General features: G+C 47.7%; 1 protein-coding gene across 3 annotated transcripts in view; it reads left to right on the top strand.

The window, feature by feature from the left end:
- Positions 1 to 20789, top strand: part of Stat5b (signal transducer and activator of transcription 5B) — a 69637-nt gene that overhangs the window by 22315 nt on the left and 26533 nt on the right. Inside the window, exons 1-2 of one of the 3 annotated variants that reach the window (XM_055619599.1) lie at positions 6366 to 6454; positions 18960 to 19097. In XM_055619599.1, the coding sequence (XP_055475574.1) occupies positions 18970 to 19097 (128 nt within the window). In that variant the 5' untranslated portion in view covers positions 6366 to 6454; positions 18960 to 18969. Of the gene's footprint in view, positions 1 to 6365; positions 6455 to 18959; positions 19098 to 20789 lie in introns of those variants that run through there. The other 2 variants (XM_055619600.1, XM_055619598.1) reach the window with 2 other exon arrangements.

The following is a 20789-nucleotide window of genomic DNA, read 5'->3' as shown; positions in this document are numbered from 1 at the left end:
TTTCTTTCTTTCTTTCTTTCTTTCTTTCTTTCTTTCTTTCTTTCTTTTCTTGTTCATTCTAATTTTTTGGAATAGCTGATACAGAGGCAACCTGACCCTCTGGGTCCACATAGAAATGAGCTAATCCCACCTCCATAGTAGAGCACCTTAAAGGAGAGAGATGCAAAGGTTCCCGAGTGTGAAAGCAAAGGCAGGGCTATCTATAATGTTTTTACAGACCTAACAAGGAGGGACGAGGAGAGGGCCCTGGAGAATGAGAAGTGTTCCAAGTGTGATAATTCCTGACCTCGGGGATGTCGGTGGGGGAGGATCAGGATTTCAAGACAAGCCTTCACTTCACAGCACATTCAAAGCCACCCTGTGCTACCTGAGACCCTGACTCAAAAAGAAAAAAAGAAATCTGAATTTAGCTTTCAGATACAATCTTGGGTTTTTTGGTGCTGGGGATTGGGCCCAGGGCCCTGGGCTCCAACGCTAACACTGAGCTACACCTTAGCTTCTGGTTCTGAACTTGTGTGTGTGTGTGTGTGTACAGGTGCATGTGTATGTGTGTTTACAGGTGCATGTGTGTTTGTGTGTGTGTGTGTGTGTGTATGTGCCTGTGTGGAGGTCAGATGTCAGGAGCTGTTCCACTTTTTTTCTTCTTCCATGTTCCTGTGTGTGTGTGTGTGTGTGTGTGTGTGTGTGTATACAGGTGCATGTGTGTTTGTGAGAGTGTGTGTTCAGGTGCATGTGTGTTTGTGTGTGTACAGGTGCATGTGTGTGTGTGTGTGTGTGTGTTTGTGTGTATGTGTGTGTGTGTGTGTGTGTGTGTGTGTGCGTGTGCCTGTGTGGAGGTCAGATGTCAGGAGCTGTTCCACCTTTTTTCTTCTTCCGTGTTCCTGTGTGTGTGTGTGCGCACATGTGCACACATATGTAAAGACCTGAGGTTATTGTCAAGAATCATCCTTGATTGTTCTTCCACCTCAATCGCCGAGGCAGGATCTCGCTAAACCCAGAGCTTGCAGATACGGCTAGTGTCGCCGGCTAGCTTGCTCTGGGAACCCCGTCTCCATGTCCCAAGGCTGGAGCTCCTGTGCCCACTAGAAAGTCATGTGGGTTCCAGGGGTGTGAACTCAGGTCATCGCCAAACAATCACCACTGAGCAAGCTCCCAGCTCCCATCTTGTCTGTTGAGACAGTCTCTTACTGGACTGGTTAGGCTGGCCGGCCAGCCGGGAACCCTCAGGGATCCCCCCGGGCTCTTTTTTTTTTTTTTTTTTTTTTTCCCATCAGGTGGACCCACATTGCTTCCCTTGACTCCATTCCTCAACCCGTGAACCATAGACCAACAGTTCAATCCAGAACCGTAAATGTTTCAGCTGAAGCCGACAGGAGGTGAAAAGCGCTTCTAGAATTGCCTTTTTTTTTTTTTTTTTTTTTTTTTATGGCGATTACAAACGCCGGTGCTATTGTACGCAGAGACAGAGAACCCGACAGTGAAGACTTACCCATGCTGGGAAGGTGGAAAGGGCAGTGATAGGAGTCTGTGGACACCGGCGCCCCAGGAGCATCCTCCCTCCCTTTCCCTTCCTGTTTAAAGAGGAACTGGCATCTATAGCCGTTTTTCCCCACCCCCACTCCTCCCAGATTTAGATTGCCTGCGTGTGTGTGTGTGTGTGTGTGTGTACAGTTCACCAGCCACAGATAGGCTCTGCTTCCCACTCCTCGTTATGGGGCCTTCCCTCATCCCAATCTGCTTTCGTTGGCACGTCCTTTGGTGTTCTTTACAGCAGCGGCTAATTAGTGGCAGCTTTTGAGCAAGCAGCTTGTCATTTTTGGCAGGGACAGGGGACGTCCGTAGCTAAGCCTACCATACTCCGTGGAAAAGACATCTCGAATTTTAAAAGCGTCTGTAGTCAAAGGTGGCTGTTTCTACTGAAATATCATCTTGAGTTGGCGATGTGTCCCACAGTTGAAGAACTCTCGGGAGGAAGAAACAAACAAACATAGGTTCTGTGTTGTCAGATGCCGTGAGCCCTGAGTCACCCGCCTAACCTTAATCTGTGCCGGGGTGTCGGTCCTCATGGCGTTGTTTTGGCATGGCAATAAATCTCGCCGGGTGGCATTTAGTGGCAGGCATGGTAACTGAGGGAGCGCTCAGCTGCCGTTGGTGAACGCCGCCCCTTCCACTTAAACTCAGCTTCTTTCTCGCAACATCATGAAAGGAAACAGTTCAGTTTGCATGGAGATGAAGGGAATTTTTTTTTTTTTTTTTAACTTCACACTCAGATCAGCATTATCACAACCCATGTCATTCTCTTCTTCGGAGTCGCTGCCGTGAGACGTTAGCTCTAATTTACAAACTTGTCACGATGTTTATGGGTGGTTCATCTGTTGATTAACACTAATGATGAGTCAAAACCTCCGTCACCGTTTCTATAAAATGTGATTCACTCCCATTACTCCCATAATAAGGACTCAAATAACATGTTAAAAATAACACATTGAAGGAAATAATTGGCCTATCATCTATTCCTCCCCATTCGGTTCCGTTTGTAACACGGAGATCTACTGAAATTATGTGTGATACTCAATTACCAGATACCTACCCTGTGCTGTGCAGAGCGCAGGGTAGGTTGTAACTCTGAGGAGATAATGCAGTGTCTTTAAAAAAAAAAAAAAAACCGAGATAATCAAAATGATGGAAGACAGCACACACGCATCGCTGTGGTTCTGTTTCTCACTAGGGTGTGGAAGTGTTCGAGGGACCTTCTTTCTTAGGAGCTTGGGATTGCCAGGTGTCCTTGTCCTCGATTTCCTCCTTGGCGTGTCACGCATATGGTGGAGTCCAGAGGTTGCCTCCCATTCTCCATCCTTTGTAGCATGGCTTGCTGAGCGCTGAGGATGCTTGCCCCTCAGCTCTTATTTAATGCACACCCAGATGGCAGCGTAGGTGGCGCTGCATCTCCCAACCAATCAGCATCTAGCAGCGCAGGCGCTTACCCCTCTCTTTAGTCTTAGGTGCACCAGCAGCACTAGGTAAACGGATGCTAAATTACTGCTGCCGTGTAAACAGCTTCCCAGATGGTGCTCGGCTTTAGCCCCCTTCCCTAGACCACCCTACCCTGACCCCTAGGATAGCTGTTGGATTACCTTCTCATTGGTATGAGTGACATTGTCCCTTTATTTAGAAGCAGAAACAAAAACAGGAGCTGAGTATGGCCTGTGATGAGTTTTGGGGATGAACAAGAACAGTACAGCTGGCATCTTAACACGACTCAGTGCCCACTCCAGCCATGAGCTGTCAGGCCAAGGTTTTAACCTGAACGGAGAGCCGTCCGTCCTCTTCCAGAGTGGCCCTCCCCCGGCTCCCCTTACAACCTCAAGCTTTTGACTGACTTCTGACCGGTTCAGAAGACAAAGATGACACACCAAACCCTGCTATGGCTTCCTCCAGTTATGCTTGAAGGCATCCGGAAGGACCCTGATTTCTTTCTTTTGGGTTGTGTCTGTCTGGAAGTTGCACTCCGGGGCACCTTGTTCTGTAGCTTTGACTGTAAGGCAGCCCCAGACAGAGGTGTGCTTCAGAAAAAACTGCTTTGGCTAAAGGAGGATTTTTTTTCATTTAAAAGAAATGTTTAATGTGTGTGTGCGTGTGTGCGTGTGCGTGTGTGTGTGTGTGTGTGTGTGTGCATGCGCGCGCGCGGGCTCTCAAGTGCATGTGTATAGCCACAGTGTGTGTGTGGACGTCAAAGAATTGGTTTCCATTGTGTGGGTCCCTCCCAGGAGTCAAACTCAGGTGTCAGGTTTGATGCCTTCCTCCACTGACTCATCTTGATGGCCATTAAGAGTGAGGATTTCTAATGAGCGCCTGTCCTCTGAAGGCGCGAGGCCTCTCCGGGAATCTGAGAGCTCCGGTCTTAAGCCTGTTGCCTCATCTGCAGCATAGTGACACCGTTAGAGACACCTCAGGCGTCCTTGGGAGACTCACTGAGGACACATGCACAGGGCACAGCTGCCCAGGGCGCGTGGTAACAGCTCCTCGGTGTTTGTCATTCCTTCTGCTACCAGGACCATCGCCTTCTCCCCCGAGTGCCCACCCCCTCCCGCTGTGGAGCAGAGAATGGAAATTAAGTAGCTTTCTTTGTGTCGACATGAAACAGTTTGCAGCACGTAGCTTAATTTAGCCTATGTAACAAGTTTTTTTTTTTTTTTTTTTTTCACCCCAGGAGCTTTCAATTGTCTTCATCTGGTCCTGGGTGCTCTGAGGCTGGGGTTAAGCGCTGGGGGATCAAAGCCTGGCTTCTGCAGAAGAGCACCTCCCACAAAAAGCCTGGGGTCTCTGTTGCCACCACAACCCGAGAGAGAGTAGTTAGTTAGAAACCACATGGAGCCGAAGGCATGTCTTGTGAGCCTCTCACGGGGACTCTTCATTTGTTTTTTTTCTCCTCTGTGTGTGTGTGTCCATGTGTGGGGAGATCAGAAGACAACTTTGTGTATCATTCCTCAGCCACCTTCCCACCTTTTGTTGGACAAGGTCTCTTGCTGGCCTTGAACTTAATCAATTAGGCTGTATTATCAAAACCAGCTACCTCCTGTCTGCCTCCTGTCTTGCCATTGTAAAGACATTTACCACTGTGGGCTCTAGGGATTTGAACTCAGGTCCTTGTGCTTCCCAGACAAATTCTTTACCAACTGAGCTATCTTCCCAGTCTAGCCCACCACATGATGGTGTGTAAAGAGTTAAAGCAGGAACTGATCAGGCGGAGAAACTTAAAGCCTTCATTTCTCTTCCTTCTTCTTCACACTGTTGCTGCCTCTGGGAGAACCGAATGCAGGTTCTTCTGTAGTTCCGTGCTCTTTTCACTCACGAACTCTGTCGGGACACAGTGCTGTTGGAAGCGGGGGGGAGGGGGGGGGACACGACTAAAATCTTCAGTGCCATTTTAAACATTTGGAATTACTATCTGAAGAAGACTTTAAACCTCTCTTTGCTCATCAGTTTAGTGATCTTTTCTCTGGGTCTGGAAGCTGTGTGTGCATTTTCTGTGGCCTCTGGGGTTTTAGCACTGAGTGAGTGCCTGCTAGGCATAGTAGGTGGTGAGGCTTTTGTTAGTTTGATTGTTTTGTTTTAATTTTTTTTTATAATTTCTTATTTTTGTTTTGTGTACATTGGTGTTTTACCTTCATGTTTGTCCGTGTGAGGGTGTCGTCGGATCCCCTGGAACTGGAGTCACAGACAGCTGTGAACCGCCTGTGGGTGCTGGGAATTGAACCCAGGTCCTTTGGAGTAGTAGTCCATGCTCTCAACCGCTGAACCAACTCTCCAGCCCCATGGCTGGTTTTGCCTTTAGTCTGAGAAAAGAAAAGGCTGACATTTTAATTTTGTCAGTCACGCAGAGACCTTAAATGTCACTCTTATCATCAGATTACTATCATATTTTTAGATACAGGCTTCTGGATTTTTCATGTAAAGTACAACAATGGGGAGGCCAGCATGATGGCTCAGTGGGTAAAGGGCGCTCGCCACCGAGCTTGGGGACCCAAGTTTGGTTACTGGGACCCAAAAAGTGGATGGAGAGAAGAGACTCTGTTGTCTGCCTGGCACACGTACGCCACGGCACACAAAAGAAAAAAACAAACAAACTCTTAAAATCTAAGATCATTCTTGGCCAAGTATGACCTCACTCTGGCCATTCTAAACGGTGCCCTGGCCTACCCGGTGCACAGGGCCTCGTGTTCTTTATTGCTTTTAAGCTAGGCAGCCTCGGCCCGTTGGTGGCAGAGATTCTGGGTCTCCGCTTGCTTGTTTTTCTTGGGCGCTTTACTGGAAACAGAATGTGATTGCGTACTAGCTGCAGAGGGGAAGTTGGCGAGAACTTACAGCCTTCTGTTTGGTCTGTCTGAAGCAGCTGACCTTTTGGAAGGAAATCGCTGCTCTTTGCTTCTTCCTGTAACACCGCAGACGGTGAATGGTGCCCTAGTGCAGAGTTCTGCCTCTCGCCCGGCTGCCTCGGGCACAAGCCATTAGGAGCCGGGGCCCCTGCAACAGCCCCTGATCGCGGCGCTGAGCTGAGCTTATATGTGCTAGTTTGCTGCCTAGTGAGGGAAGATCTTTTCCCAGAAAAGCAGTTTTAGCCAAAGTGACTCCGTTCGATGGCAGACTCCCAACGGTAGTGAGGCGGACGGCGTACTACAATCTCAACTCATCTCAGCGTCAAAAGCCCCGATATTGATTCTCCTACCTGGATAACCTTTTTTTTTTTTTTTTCTTTTTCTTTTTCCTTTTTTTTTTTTTTTTTTTTCCCCCGTAACCATTTTTTTTTTTTCCTGGCAGGAAAACGTTTTAATTTTCTAAGCAAGAAACTGTTATTCAGATACCATGTCTGTGACCCAAAGTAAAAATGGATGATAATTCATGTAAATGTACGCAATAGAGTAACCTGAACCTACGTTTGATTCGGGCTCGGTAGGTAGGTGTGCTTTTCCGATGTACTCCTGGTCTGTTTCTAGCTTGACTGCTGATGGCGAAGGCTGTTGAACGAGGGTGAACGCTGATGTTCATAAGTGGTACAGGGTTCACTCTTGCAACGCTAACACTCAGACTGAGGCAGTAGGACTGAGAGATCGAGGCCAGCCTGGGCTACATCGTTCCTGTCCAGCCTGGGCTACGTATTGGTCCTTGGTGCAAACTAAGCTGATACCAACCAACCAAGCCTGTGTCTCCCAGTTCTGTGAGCCTTTGAGTAGGAGTTAAGTCCAGGAGTGGAGAGCTGAGGTGTTGGATTGCCTCTTCTCATCCCAGCAGCTTTTTCCAGAGGCCTTGAATTGCTGCTCTTCCCTGTCCAGGGCCATCATGCCCGCCAATTGCGGGCAGGTGTGTGATTCACAGGCCAGAAGTGTGACTTTTGAAGGAAGGGTTGTACTGTTCTGAATGGTTTTCCGGGTTTCTCGTTCTGTCAACAGTTGCTGTCAAGTTTTTTGGTCCTGCCAAGGGTGAAAAGGGAGCTGACAGCATGTATAAATAGCCGTCAGTTCTCCGTTAATCTTAGCCGCTCGTAAGCTTCACCCACCACTTAAAAACATATTAAGTTGCTAAGTATCTGAAAGTGATAGGATTGCATTCCTTTAAAGAAATATTTTATTACTCAAATTCTACTGTTTCATGTCCTACTTAAGTCAAGGATAACTAGTTGGTGAGGCAGGGTCATAACCCAGACACTGACATGTTGGGAAATACTCTCTTCCTGTGTCTTTAAAAAATTGAGTAATTATCGTGTGTGTGTGTGTGTGTGTGTGTGTGTGTGTGTACGTGGTTTCATGTGCACACGTATGTACGGGTTCGTGAGTGGGAGACCAGAAGATGCTGGATCCCTCTGAGACAGAGTGACAGTCATTTGCCAAGCTTGTTGTGTTGGTGCCGGGATCTGAACTCTGGTCCTCAATGCTACACCGCAAACTCTTAACAACTGAACCCGGTACTTTCGCCCCTTTCTGTGTGTTTTGTGTCTTTGTTTCAGGGACTCACCGTGTGGTTCAGGCTGGACTTAAACTTCGGATCCTATCTCCTCAGACTTCCAAGCTCTGGCATTACAGCCCGTGCTGTCCTCCCCACGCCATCCTGTGTAGTTCCCACAGAGCGGTCCTTAGTGGAGTGTCCCTTGTCACTAATTTTATATTTCAACTGTTATATCTTGACAGGTTTATTTAGCTTGTGATATGGGGGTGGGACTCAAGCCTTTGGCCTCACTCATGCCAAGAACACACTCCCAGATTCTAGACATAATTTAACAACTGCAGCAAAAGATAAAATAAAATAATAAACAAAAGGATCAGGACGCCTTTGCCTAACGTAGCAGGTGCTTTCCCGTCTCTAAGCCTCTCTCCGAGTTTTCTTCAGTGGCCTTCTGTACACACTCCTGCTACACCGTTTTCTGAATCCCCGGAGGCGCGCTGACACGGTGTTTGCGTTTCCGCGTGGTTTGGCCTCTGTGCGTGGTGTGTATAGATGGGATTTGTATAGACGGCTGAGCGTCATTCCATCCGGTCAACACGCTACAGCTTCCCCGTCCTCCTAGTCTATGTTTATTTCCAGTTTCTTCCGTGATAGCTCATACTGTTTAACTAATGGCCGTCCTTAAGAATTGACCTAGAACAAAACACTCTTCAAAGCAAATTTTCGCTAAGTGGAAACAGTACTGCAACTCTCAATGGGATGAGAGAGGCTATGAATTTTAATGAAGAAAATACCGGGGACATGTTTCTTATTTTCTGTAACACAGATGCCATTATTTATGGTCTGCAGCAAATGCCCACGGTCATCTGGAAAACGGTACGGCGGTAATTCTTCTCTAATGGCTGTTCAAGTTGCCCGTTAGGCTTGGGCTTGGAGACGATGATGCACAGGTAAATGTGCTGGCATCCTCCTTGCTCAACGCACAGCCCGTGGAGTCACCGGCCTTGTTTTCCTCCTTTAAATGTTTGCTCTTAATTCTGCAGATTTTGAAAAGAAATAAGTTAGTGTCCTGGGAAGTTGAAAGACCAGAACAGTGAGCCCCAGACAGACTTTACCAACTGTGAGCAGTTGCCACATCTATGTTATCACTGCCTCACACACCACGCTTCCCTTCTTTTGAAGGTGAGAGCGCAGACTTTGTGACCCCTCAGCCTCGGAGGCTGGAGTGCGCCCACTGAGAACGAGGGCGCCCCCTTGCTCAGCCTCAACACCGTGTCACTCTCAAGAGTGTCGATGCTGACTCGAGGGCTGGAGATGTGCCCTTCATAGCCAGTGAAGCTCTTGCCTAGCTTGTGCAAGCCCCCGGGCTGGGTCCTCAGCACTGCAGCCCCGGGCCTGTCATCCCAGCACTCAGGAGAGTCACACTTCCTGGGTCATCCTCTGCTAGATAGCCAGTTTAAGGCCACAGAAAACACAACAATATCCAACATAGAGGCCATGGTTAACCTTCCCTAATTCTCTCAGTGATGAAATTTAAAGCTGTTTCTGCTTAAAAAACAAAGACTTATCTCTATCTGTGTGTGTGTGAGGGAGCCCTCACAACCAAGATCAGAGGACAACCCTCTTTCGTCATGTGGGTCACGGGGATTGAACTCCGATCATCAGGCTTAGCCGTAAACATGTCGAAACAGGATGGGCCATCTCTCCACCTGTGAATTTGTTTTTAATGTGCCCTTGACAGTTATATCCCAGTTCTCGTGCCTCCTGTGTTTCTAAAGCAATTTTGCTTTGTTCTTTTTTGTTTTGTTTTCCGACATTCCTTAGCGATTACAATTTGGATTTAAGGGAATTTGTTTGTTTGTTTGTTTTTTTCTTCTTCCTTTCTTTTCTTTTCTTTTTGAGATAGCATTTCTCTGTGTAGCCTTGGCTGTCCTGGGCTCGCTTTGTAGACCAGGCTGGCCTAGAACTCACAGAGACCCAACTGCCTCTGCCTCCCCAGTGCTGGGATTAAAGGTGTGCACCAGTGCTTTTGTCTGGTTCTTGAGTCTTTTTCTTTCTTTCTTCCTTCCTTCCTTCCTTCCTTCCTTCCTTCCTTCCTTCCTTCTTTCTTTCTTTTTTCTCTTCTTTTCTTTTTAAGGTGTGTCCTTTAGTTATAGCTGTTATATACATTTCTCCAGCAGAGCAGCCCCCAGTGCTGCATGCTGTTTCTCAGCTGGAAGATCTTGAGCAACAGAGAGTTCCGTGTGTGTTCTATCATCCTGTGTGGGGGTGATGGTGGGGAGAGGTGCGATGGCATGCTAATGGCCTCTGTTGTTCCAGTGTCCATGTGCTGCAGAATAGGGGGCACTGTTGATTGTTTCTTCCTGATTCTTCATAATTTCGTTTGTTTTCTTCTCAGCGTGTCAAATCTGGAGATGTAAGTGACACTTTGCCCTATGCTCAGCGTTGTCCAACCCCTCTGTTAGAGTTTTATTTGCCAGATTCACCTACTGATGTATCCTTTCCCTTCTCTTTTTGTTTTCGAGGTTCAGGGAATTGATAGTAGGGCCTTGTGCATTCTAGGCCAGAGCTCTACCACTGGGCTGTGTCTCTTTATTTTGTGACTAGTAAAAAGCATGCAGCTGTTCCCAGAGACTGGCATCACCCATGGCTTTAGCAGCCGTGATGCTCCTTGTCTGGGTCTACTGTGTGTGTGTGTGTGTGTGGGTGGGTGTGGGTGCACATGCATAGAGGTCAGAGGTCAATGTTGGTTTGTTTTTGTTATTGTTTTGTTTTGTTTTTGTTTTTCCCCTGAGATAGAGTTTCTCAGTTTAGCCTTGGCTGTCCTGGACCAGGCTGGCCTTGAATGCACAGAGATCCGCCTGCCCCTGCCTCCCTGAGTGCTGGGATTACAGGCATGCATCACCAGCCTGCTTAATGTTGGGTGTCTTAATTGCTCCACAGTAGCATTTCTCCACCTGTGGGTTGTAACCTTTGTGTGGGGGGTTGGGGAGTGTCTAACAGACCTTTCACAGGGATCACCTAAGACCATCAGAAAACAGATATATTTATATTATGATTCAGCATATGATAACAGCAACAAAATTACAGTTACGAAGTAGCAACTAAAATAATCTTATGTTGGGGGGTGACCACAACATGAAGAACTGTATTAAAGGGTCACAGCAGTGGGGAGGTTGAGACTGGGTATCGGTGAACCTGGCCCTGGTCAACTGGGCTAGAGCGGGCAGCAGGCTCCAGGTATCCTCATGACCGCCTTCCCAGCACTGGGATTACGCGCACATGCCGCTGTTTTACATGGGTCCCAGGGCTTGAACTCGGATCCTAATGACAGTACTGTCAGTGGTCAGCGCTTCATCGAACGAGCGGCCTCCCCAGCCCAGCCCACTTTAGGCTGTGAACTTAAGCGTGTCGTGATGATATAAATACCTGTTGTATTTAGCTGAGAACTTTTAAATGTACGAGAACCCGCTAGTGGACTTCCTGCACCCACCAAGTAGCGCCCTCCTTCTTTTCCCGCCCATCCTTCCCTTCATTACCTCTCTTCTTCCCAAAGTAACTAAGACGTGGTGACCTGGCTCTGACATGAAGATTTATGCCTGACTGTCATCCCACAGTGTTATTATCTGTGCTGCCTGGACAAATGTTTCCTTGTTTGTTTCTTTGTGGGACAAACACTTTCACTCCTGTTTCCCTTCCTATCTGCCTAATAATATGATTTCTTTTTTTAACTGAAAGAGAATTACTTTTCTGGTTGCTTATGAGCTAGTGTTACAGGTCTTTTTTTTTTTTTTTTTTGGTTTTGTTTTCTTTTTAAAGGGCAGATGGCTCTGGTATTGACCTACTTTTAGATGTGGTCATTTCACTCTAACCTTTGCTTGATGTCAGGCCAGTACAACACAGTCTTAATCCCCCATCACCGTGTTTAGTATCTTCTGTCTCTTCCTATCCGGCAACCATCACCACCTAATACAGCCGTAATGTTGACGCTGACAGTGAGGCCGTCAACATGACCAGGGACCTGTATCCTCCCAGGGTCCCTCGGTGGTCCTCAGCGGGTACTGGGGGTGGGCGGGGGGGGGGATGGTTAACAATTTGTGAGGCTGGCTGGCTCCTCTCCTAAGCCAGTGTTTATATAGTCCGTCTGCCAGCTTGCCTCCGCTAAAATCAGAGTCTCCCAGTATTAGGTTTCCCATTCTATTTTCTCCTTCTTTCTCTTCAAATTATGAAATGTGACAACGTGAGGGAAAGTACAGAGAGTGACATGACAGCTCACCACAAGTCCTTGGGACATGGGCAGCTCTGGGCAGCAGTAGCAGGACACAGCACAGATAGGGCCTCTCGACATTGAGAGATGGGCCCAACTATTCTGCTTCTGTCTCTGTTTTAATTTTTAAATACAGGGTCTCACTGTGTAGCCCTGGCTGGCCTAGAGTTTGATACAGAGATCAGGCTGGCCTCTGCCTCAAAAAGACCTGCCTGCCTCTATATCTTGGTGCTGGGATTAAAAGTGTGTGCCACCATGCCTGGCTTTTGTTTCTTCGTCAATAACGGCTTTATTGAGATAGACTCAAATATCATAGAAAGTCACCTTTTTTTCTTGTTTGACAGTAAAAAAGCTTTTTTTTGTGTGTGTGTGTGTGTGTGTGTGTGTGTGTGTGTGTGTGTGTAGGATGTGTTTGTGGATGTGCCTGTGCTATGGGCATGCTTGTGGAGGTCAGAGGACAACTTTTGGGTGTTTGCTTTTGATTCCACTGTGTGTAGCAGGGGTCAAACTCGGGTCACCAGGCTTGTACGACCAGTGCTTTTACCCAAGAGCCATTTTGCTGGCCCCATCACCCTTCTAAGATGCCCAGATGCCCAGAATTTATTGTCTTTCGGACAATAAATACTACAGCCATCACCACTGTCCAACCCTAATGGAGTTTCATCACTTCCCCAAAGGTCCAACAGACATTCCAAGGATGGATTCACAGTGTACGAGCATGTTTGCGCACACGCGTGTGTGTGTGTGTGCATGTGTGTGTGTGCGTGTGCCTATAACCCTAGCTGTTCGCCACAGTTTTCAGTGCCCTCCTTTCGAGTCAGGAGAACAGGACTCACCGTGCCTCTGCCCTTGCCCTCCCATAGGTTCTTGTCCATAGTCGTCCATGTATTGGTGAACTTGATTAAGAAATCGGAGTATCGGGGGCCAGCAAAATGGCCCAGTGGATAATGGTGATTGCCACCAAGTCTGACAACCCGAGTTCGATCCTCAGCACTCACAGAGTAGGAAAAAAGCGCAAACACCCGCAAGCTATCTTCTGGCCGCCACAGGCATGCTGCGGGGCGTGCAGGAGTGTGCAGATGCGCACAATGCAGTAAGACGAAGAGAAAGAATACCTTATTTTCAAAGGAGAGTAAAATCTATCCTGCGGAATGTTACTGGTCAAGCAGACGGAGAGCCAGAGCTGTTCGTCAGTTAGAGAACTGACTTTGGAAAAAGTTTGCCGGATTGGGTTAAGGTGGAGGTGAGGAGAAAAAAAAAAAGTCCCTCCTGTAAGTGTGTGAAAGGTCGGCTCTTCTGGGTGGCTGACTGTGTTCAGGTGCTGCGTCACACACATAGTAACCAACCTGCTTTTGGTTTGGTTTGGGTTTGTTTTGGTTTTGAGACAAGGTTTCCCTGTAACAGCCCTGGCTGTCCCGGGGACTCACTCTGTAGAGCAGGCTGGCCTCAAACTCAGAGAGACCCGCCTGCCTCTGCCTCCCTGAGCGCTGGCATTACAGGCGTTCGCCAACACACCTGACTCACATATTAACCCGTTCTTATTCAACCCCTTCCCCAAACAACCACATCTCCTCCTCATTTAGTGAGTTTGGAGGTTGAGGCACAGAGAGGTTAGGAGGGCAGATGTTTTGAAGAACTGTAAGTCGCTGAGTTCAGCGACATCTTTGGAGCGTTAATCTCGTTTTCTACCCTAGTTCTACCGGGGACATGGCTTACTGTTATACAGTGCTCACCTGGCTTCCAGGAGGCCCTGGGTTCAAGCTCTGCCACCCCCCACACACACAAAAGAAAACTTCAGCAATGATAAAAGCTCCAAATATAAAAAAAAAAAAAAAAAACTAACCCAGCAAACCAAATCTCTCTGCACGTACCTTAAACCCTCTTCTCTCCTCGAGCTGGAATTTGTTCAGTCCATTGGCATAGCTGCAGTGGGAGCGTCCAGCCAGGGCACCTGCCTTCTGCCAGGGTAGTTACAGCTAAACAGTCCCCAGTGCTCTGAAAACCTTCAAAGGGTGATGGTTTTCTTTGTAAAGGTTCGTGTTTGGGGCTGGGAGCATATCTCAGTTAGTAGAGCTCTTGTCTAAAAGGCACAAAGCTGTGGGTTTCATCCCCAGTACGGGAGTAATAGAACACACCTGTATATAATCCTACTCAGGAGGGCCTGGCATTGAACTACATAGTGAGTTCAATGCTAGGGGCCAGCCTGCGCTACCCGGAGCTGACCTAAAGATGTATTTGTCGAAGGGAAAGTTTCTGATAGGAGAATAGTTGCTATTGATGCAAAATAATTCCTATCACCTGCCTAGTAGGCAGCGCCTTCCTTTGGCTTTCAGCAAAACTGCAACATTGTGAGCAATCAACACTGAGGTTTTTATAAACAGGCACCTCTGGCCCCTTTGTTTGACTTCCCCCACGCTTGGCTAGGTCCAGATGTTCTGGGTCAACATGGGTGCTGAGTGTATTTAGCAGGTACAGCACTCTGCGTCCAGGCTTTGCTGCTGTGTGGCTGGCTCTGGAAGGCTATGGACGCCCCAATCATGGCTGCCCAGAGCTCAGCAGGTTGTCAACTGGGTCCTAAAAATACGAGAGCGAATCCATTTCCCAGTGTTTAGATCGGCCCCTGTGAGAGAGAAACCACTTCCCTTGTCAGAATGTCACGCACTGAAGGCTGAACTGCCTGTCAATAGGCAGAGCAGAGCATGCGCGTGGCAGGCCGCCTCCATGCTGGCGGAGCAGCAGCTGGTGGCTGGATAGACAGTAGGTATGAGGGACAGGACCCCGATGACACCTGTGTGCATGCTGCACACATGCTGCACCCTCCTCCTTCACCTGAGGAGGGTGAAGGGTGCTGACAGGCCTGGGAGAAAAGCACTATTTACACTACAGATATTCCGAGCTTAAGCTGATGAGGAGTGGGAGCAGCTTTTTGTCTGGAATTAGCATTTAGGAAGTGGAGGGAAGAGGGCCAGGAGGTACTTAACGACCTCCATAAGCCACTCACAGTCCATGTGGATAAAAGCCATGGTTTAAACGGAAAATGAAAATGACGGTGCTACTTAATGTGGCTTTTATTATATATATATATATTCTTTTAATTTCATTTGACACAAACTTTCCGTATTTGGGGAAAGGCATGCTATCTCGTACATACAATGCGTAATGACCATGTCAGCCTAATCATCAGGTCTGTCACTCAACATTTATCACCTCCCTGGGCTGGGAGCGCCCACATTCCTTCCTGCTGCCTGTACCCTTCTCGACCGGCAGTAAGCAAGCTGCTCTGTAGCCGCCACTAAAACACTTCTATGTTGGGAGAAACTATACTGCATTTATCAAAATAAGGCAATTACCACTTTGTATTTGTCAGCTATTACCTTTCAAGTATCGTGCTATTAAAAAAAAAAAAAAAGTACCACAACGTGAGCTGAAATCATAAAAAATATTCTGACAAATCCTCAGAGCTCAGCATTCCACTCTTTAATAAAAACTGAGAACAAATATAGAGCTTAAGACACGCACCGCGCCTGGTGCAGCACCCTGCCTATCATGGCACACCCCCACAGCACTTCTGTCTCTGGTTTTGTTCATGCCAACACTCAGGAGGCAGAGGCAGGTGGATCTCTGGGAGCTCAAGGTTAGCTGGTCTGCAATGTTAAGTCCCAGACCAGCCAGGGCTACCTAGTGATTGTTTCTGAGAGACAAGGTAGCACCGTGTAAGCCCAGGCTGGCCTCGAACTCACAGCCCTCCCGCCTGCTTACGGAGTGCGGGGATTACAGGTGTGTGCCGCTGAGTTGAGCTGGGTCTCTCTCTCCCAAAACAATAATAGGCTCCTGCGATAAGCTTGACCAACGGGACTCGTGAAATCTTTCCGTATTTGTCCACTTAGCACAGCGGTCCTCTACCTGTGTGGGTCACAACCCCTTTGGGGGTAGGGGGAGCTGTCGAATAACCCTTTCGCAGAGGTCGCCTAAGACCACCAGAAAGCATGGGTGTTTGCATTACGATTCACAACAGAAGCAAAGATCACGGTTATGAAATAGCAATGAAAATAGTTTTACAGTTGTGGGGACGGGTCCCCGACGGCATGAGGCACTGTATCAAAGGGTCGCAGCGTCAGGAGGGGTAGGGAGCGCTGGGTTAGCGAATATCTTTTTGTCGCTTTCTGTGCTGAGCTGCTACACATGTCCTTTGGGGACAGGGCAGTAAGACAGGTCCTCTTTCCTTCTTTCTATTGGAGTTCGGGCGGGGGGAAAGAAATGAAAACTAGACGGAAAAAAAAATTACAGACGTGTGGGATGAAAGTGAAGACCATCACCCCCTCGGGTCCTTCAAAGTTCTACAGAGTTCTACAGGTCTACAGAGTGTGGTAGGTACGCTTGTGGAGGCTTGAGGTTGACCTCAGAGCCTTCTCATTTTAGGATTGAGACAGGGTGGGTCTCACTATGTAGGCCTGGCAGGCCTGAAACTTGCTATACAGAGCAATCTGGCCTTGAACTCACGAATAGCCACCTGCCTCTGCTTTGTGACTGGGACACCCTACCCAGCCTCTTTTTTTTTTTTTTTTTTTTTAAAGACAGTTTCTAATTGGCCTGGAGTTGGACAATTAGGTCAGATTGACTGGCCAATGAGCCTCAGCAGTCCACCTGCCTCTACCTCTCCAGCACTGAGATTACAAGTGTGCAGCACGCTGCCTGGCTTATTTACCTGGGTTCTAGGATTTGAACTTGGGTCCTCAAGCTTGCAAGGCAAACACTTTGCTAGCTGAGCCATCTTCCTGGCCCAGTCCTTGTTTGTTTGCTTTTGTTTTTTTGTTTTTTTAATAAGATGTGTTTGAGTTGGTTTTATCCGTGTGAGTGGAGGCATGTATGTTTGAACACTTCCTGTGTGCAGTGTCCTCGGAGACCAGAAGAGGGTGTCAGATGCTCTGGAACTGTAGTTACAGATGGTGGTGAGCCATCATGTGGGTGCTGGGAACCAAACCCAGGTCTTCTTCAAGAGCAACACGTGTACTTAACCACTGAGCCACCTCTCCAGCCTTCTCATCCTTGTTTTTAACAACGGAAGACTGCTACCTGAAACCTCTGTTGTGCTTCTATGTACTTAAAACTGTGTTCTCCTCCGCCCCCCATCCATTCACCCTTTCTCCCAACTCTTGAGCTGATCCTGTTCCGATTTGGAGATGTCACTAAAAAATTGTGCAGACGTCTCCCAGTCGTTTGAATGGGCAGTAGAATTGCCCTCCTCTCCCAGTTTTCTTCTGGTGAACTCACACCCACTGAAATTCGCTGTCTGGGAAAATCTCACTGTTGCCCCAGCCCTAACGCCTGAAAGCCCCCAGTCAAATCACGCACCATTCAACTGTTCTATAGCGGCATCTAAAATAGGTAACCGGCTCCCACCCCACACCTCGTTGTTGGCTAACTGACTCGTCCCATAAATAGCTCAGTGTCACTCGATCAGACAGCCACTGCTCACAGAGAGGGATCTTTGTTTCCTGGCACACATGTGTCAACTCTGGTAGTCAACAAAACCCAGGTCCAGTGCACCGGACCATGGCTGTCACATAGTCCTTAGGAGAAATCAGCTGCTAAGTCGTTTTCAGATGGGAGTCAAGATGCACAGTCCCACTTTACAGAAAGCAGCGTCAGAGCAGGGTTTGGCTTTCTCCTGTCTGGGGAATCCCGGAAGTGCTCTGCCACATACATTAAGTTCTCAGGTCTGTCTGAAAAGGTTCCTGGTAGTTTCAGAAAGCCGTTTTCTGAAGCATGCTTTCTTTGGTGCTATTTGTCTTGGTTTTGGTGTTGTTTCTTTAAGATAAGGGTCTCAGGAAGTCCAGGCTGGCTTTGAACTCTTGATCCTCCTGCCTTCACCTCCTGAGCTCTAAAATTATAGACATGTTCTACCACAAGAGCCTGCCTAAAAAACAAAAACAAAAAGACTTCTCACTACTGCTGAGACTAGTGGCTCAAGCCTGTAATCTTAAGTTAAATTTGAGGATGACAAGTTCAGTGGGGCACGGTGGTGCACGCCTTAAATCCCAGCACTCTGGAGGCAGAGGCAGGTAGCTGATCTTTGAGTTCGAGGCCAGCCTGGTCTACAGAGCAAGTTCCGGGACAGCCAAGACTACACAAAGAAACCCTGTTTCAAAATAAATAAATAAATAAATAAATAAAAAGAAAGTGGCAAGTTTAAGGCCAGCCTTGGCTACAGAGTGAGTTACCTCAGCCTAGACAACCGAGTGAGACTCTTGTCCCCAAATAAAAAGTTAAGAAGAGGCCTGGAATATGCCCTCAGCCATGGTCGAGGTCATAGGTCCAATCTCCATTACCAAAGAAAAGCAACAACAAGCCCCACCGAAAGCCTGTGCACTCCTCACCCATAGAGCACAACAGTCCGTTCTTCTCGTTGACATGTATTGTTTTTGTGTTGGACTGTGCATGCTGCAATTTAACAGATCCCACGGCAGTAACTCCAAAGGCGAATGAACGCTGGGGAGCATGGCCAGATAAGCCAAGCTCTGCCCTGTGGCGGAGCGTGGCTGCTAAGCTGACCAAGATAACGCGTGGGCCTCGGCCTGGCGTCTGTCTTTTCACCTCTTTCAGCTCCTTTTCAAATGGCAGCGTGCTCTTCCGTTTCACAAAGCCCGGACACCAAACCCGAGGCTACTTTTCCTGGTCGCTCTGCCAGCCATGCATGAGGGCTGCTTAGCCCCCATGGCAGTTTCAAATAAAAGGAAAGACTGGCTGTAGGATGGCAAAGCTGGTGTCAGAGCCTTCCCCAAAGCTGGCTCTGCGGTTTTGCCTTTTGTGCCGCATCAGTCGGCGCTCCATGGACCCGCCGGGCCCTTCCCACAGCCGAGCTGAGTGTCTGCATTTTGAAAATGTTATAAAGCTCAGTCAGTTTGACAGTGTTGATCCTGGGCAGGTGGGATGGTTCAGGGGGTAAAGGCAGTTACTGAGCAACCTGGCAACCCTCATCTGATCCCAGGAACCTACACAAAGGGTTCAAGGAGAGAACCAGCTCCACAGAGTTGCCCTCTGACCTCTACACTTTCACCCTGGCGCGTGTGCACCCACACGCACACAACACACAATAATAATGGAAAAAAAATTTAAAGACTTGACCCTTAGTATACCAAAAGGAGAAAGACCATTCACTTTTAAACCCTTTGCCTCTTTAAGCCCGTGGCTTTGAAGGGGCTGGGGTGGGGACTAGAAGCAAACAAACAAATAAATCCAGGTCTTTGTTTAACAGGTTGTGAGCCATGGCAATGTGGATACAGGCTCAGCAGCTCCAGGGCGATGCCCTTCATCAGATGCAGGCCCTGTACGGCCAGCATTTCCCCATCGAGGTGCGACATTATTTATCCCAGTGGATCGAAAGCCAAGCCTGGTAGGTGAACAGTTTCTACATCGCGTTTGGGGGAGCACAAGGATATCGAGCTTCGACTAGAAAAATGTTATGACTGAGACTTTGAAAGTTGTGTGTATCCTGGGCCCATGGGTCCCCGCCAGGAACCCCCGTGATTCTAGCATTCTGAAAGTGCGGCGCGAGCCTGCGGCCAACCTGAACTGCAGAGACCCCCGTCCCTATCTTTAAATAAATAACTAGATAAATAAAAAAAAACTACGTGTGTTGGGCTGGGTGTGCGGCTCAGTGGTAGAGCACAGGCATGAGGCCCTGGGTTCAGCCCCTAGGACCTGTCTCCAAGGAAAGCTTTCTGCAAAACTTTAGGCAATCCACGGAAAAGGCGTTTAGCCTTCTCTCAGAGTCAGAGAGACGGAGTAACTCATGGAGTTTTAATTTTTGTTAATTTTTAATGATGTGTGTATCTGTATGTCTGTATATAGATATGTACACATGAGGGCAGGTGCCTGCACAGGGCAAGAAAACAGCATCCGAGTCCTTGGAACTGGAGCTACAGGTGGTTGTGAGCCATCCAGTGTGGGTGTGAGTTCACCAGAAGAAAACTGGGAGAGGAGAGCAATTCTACTGCCCATTCAAACGACTGGGAGACGTCTGCACAATTTTTTAGTGACATCTCCAAATCGGAACAGGATCAGCTCAAGATTTGGGAGGAAGGGTGAATGGATGGGGGACGGAGGAAAACACAGTTTTAAGTACATAGAAGCACAACAGAGGTGTAGGGATTTGAACTCAGGTCGTCTGGAAGACTAGGACACCTTAAACACACAGCCCCTGAACTTGCCTTGTTTGTTTGTTTGTTTGTTTGTTTTTTGAAACAAGGTCTTTCTATATAGCTCTGCCTGTCCTGAATCTCGAAAGTGCTGGGATTAAAGGCATAAACCATGCCTGGCTTTTTTTTTTTTTTTTTTTTTTTTTTAAGGTAAGATTTCACTGTCTGGGCAGCCTGCATTCATTATATAGACCAGACTAGTCTTAGATCTGAGGTCAGCCCTTGCCTCCTATGTGCTGAAATTCATAGCTTATGAGCCAGGCATTTAATATATTAACTTAACAATCAAAACAGTCATGGCTCTTTTGTTTTTTGTTTTTCTGAGACAGGGTTTCTCTGTGTAGCCTTGGCTGTCCTGGAACTCACTCTGTAGACCAGGCTGGTTGTGAACTCACAGAGATCCACCTGCCTCTGCCTCCCGAGTGCTGAGATTAAAAGATGTGTGTCACTCACTATACCTGGCTTGAGACATTTGTATTTTTTAATTTATATTTACATATACTCTAAAATACTAACAGTGGGGCAAGAAGGCTCAGTGAGTAAAGGAATAGCCACCAAGCCTGATACCCTGAATTTCATTCTCAGAATCCACATGGTAGAAGAAAACTGACTCCTGAGATTTGCTCTCTGACCTCCATACTGCACTGTGGCATGAATGTTGTCTCTCCCCCCCCCGCCACACACACTTTTTTTTTTTTTTAATACTAACAATGATTACATTTCAGTGCTGACTTAGCCAGCATTTTCATCTTTATTTCCACAATGATGAGTTACATACTTGAGTTTCAGAATCGTTAGGTTGGTGCAACACAGCCCAGTGAGGACGCACCTTACTCTGCTGTGCTGGGGCAATGCTTCCGCCCCAAGAGACAACCTGTCTACCGAGC

Source organism: Psammomys obesus, unplaced genomic scaffold (genome assembly GCF_907164565.1).
Source record: "Psammomys obesus unplaced genomic scaffold, mPsaObe1.curated_primary_1811, whole genome shotgun sequence".
Taxonomy (NCBI): domain Eukaryota; kingdom Metazoa; phylum Chordata; class Mammalia; order Rodentia; family Muridae; genus Psammomys; species Psammomys obesus.
This window is presented reverse-complemented; position numbering and strand designations above follow the sequence as displayed.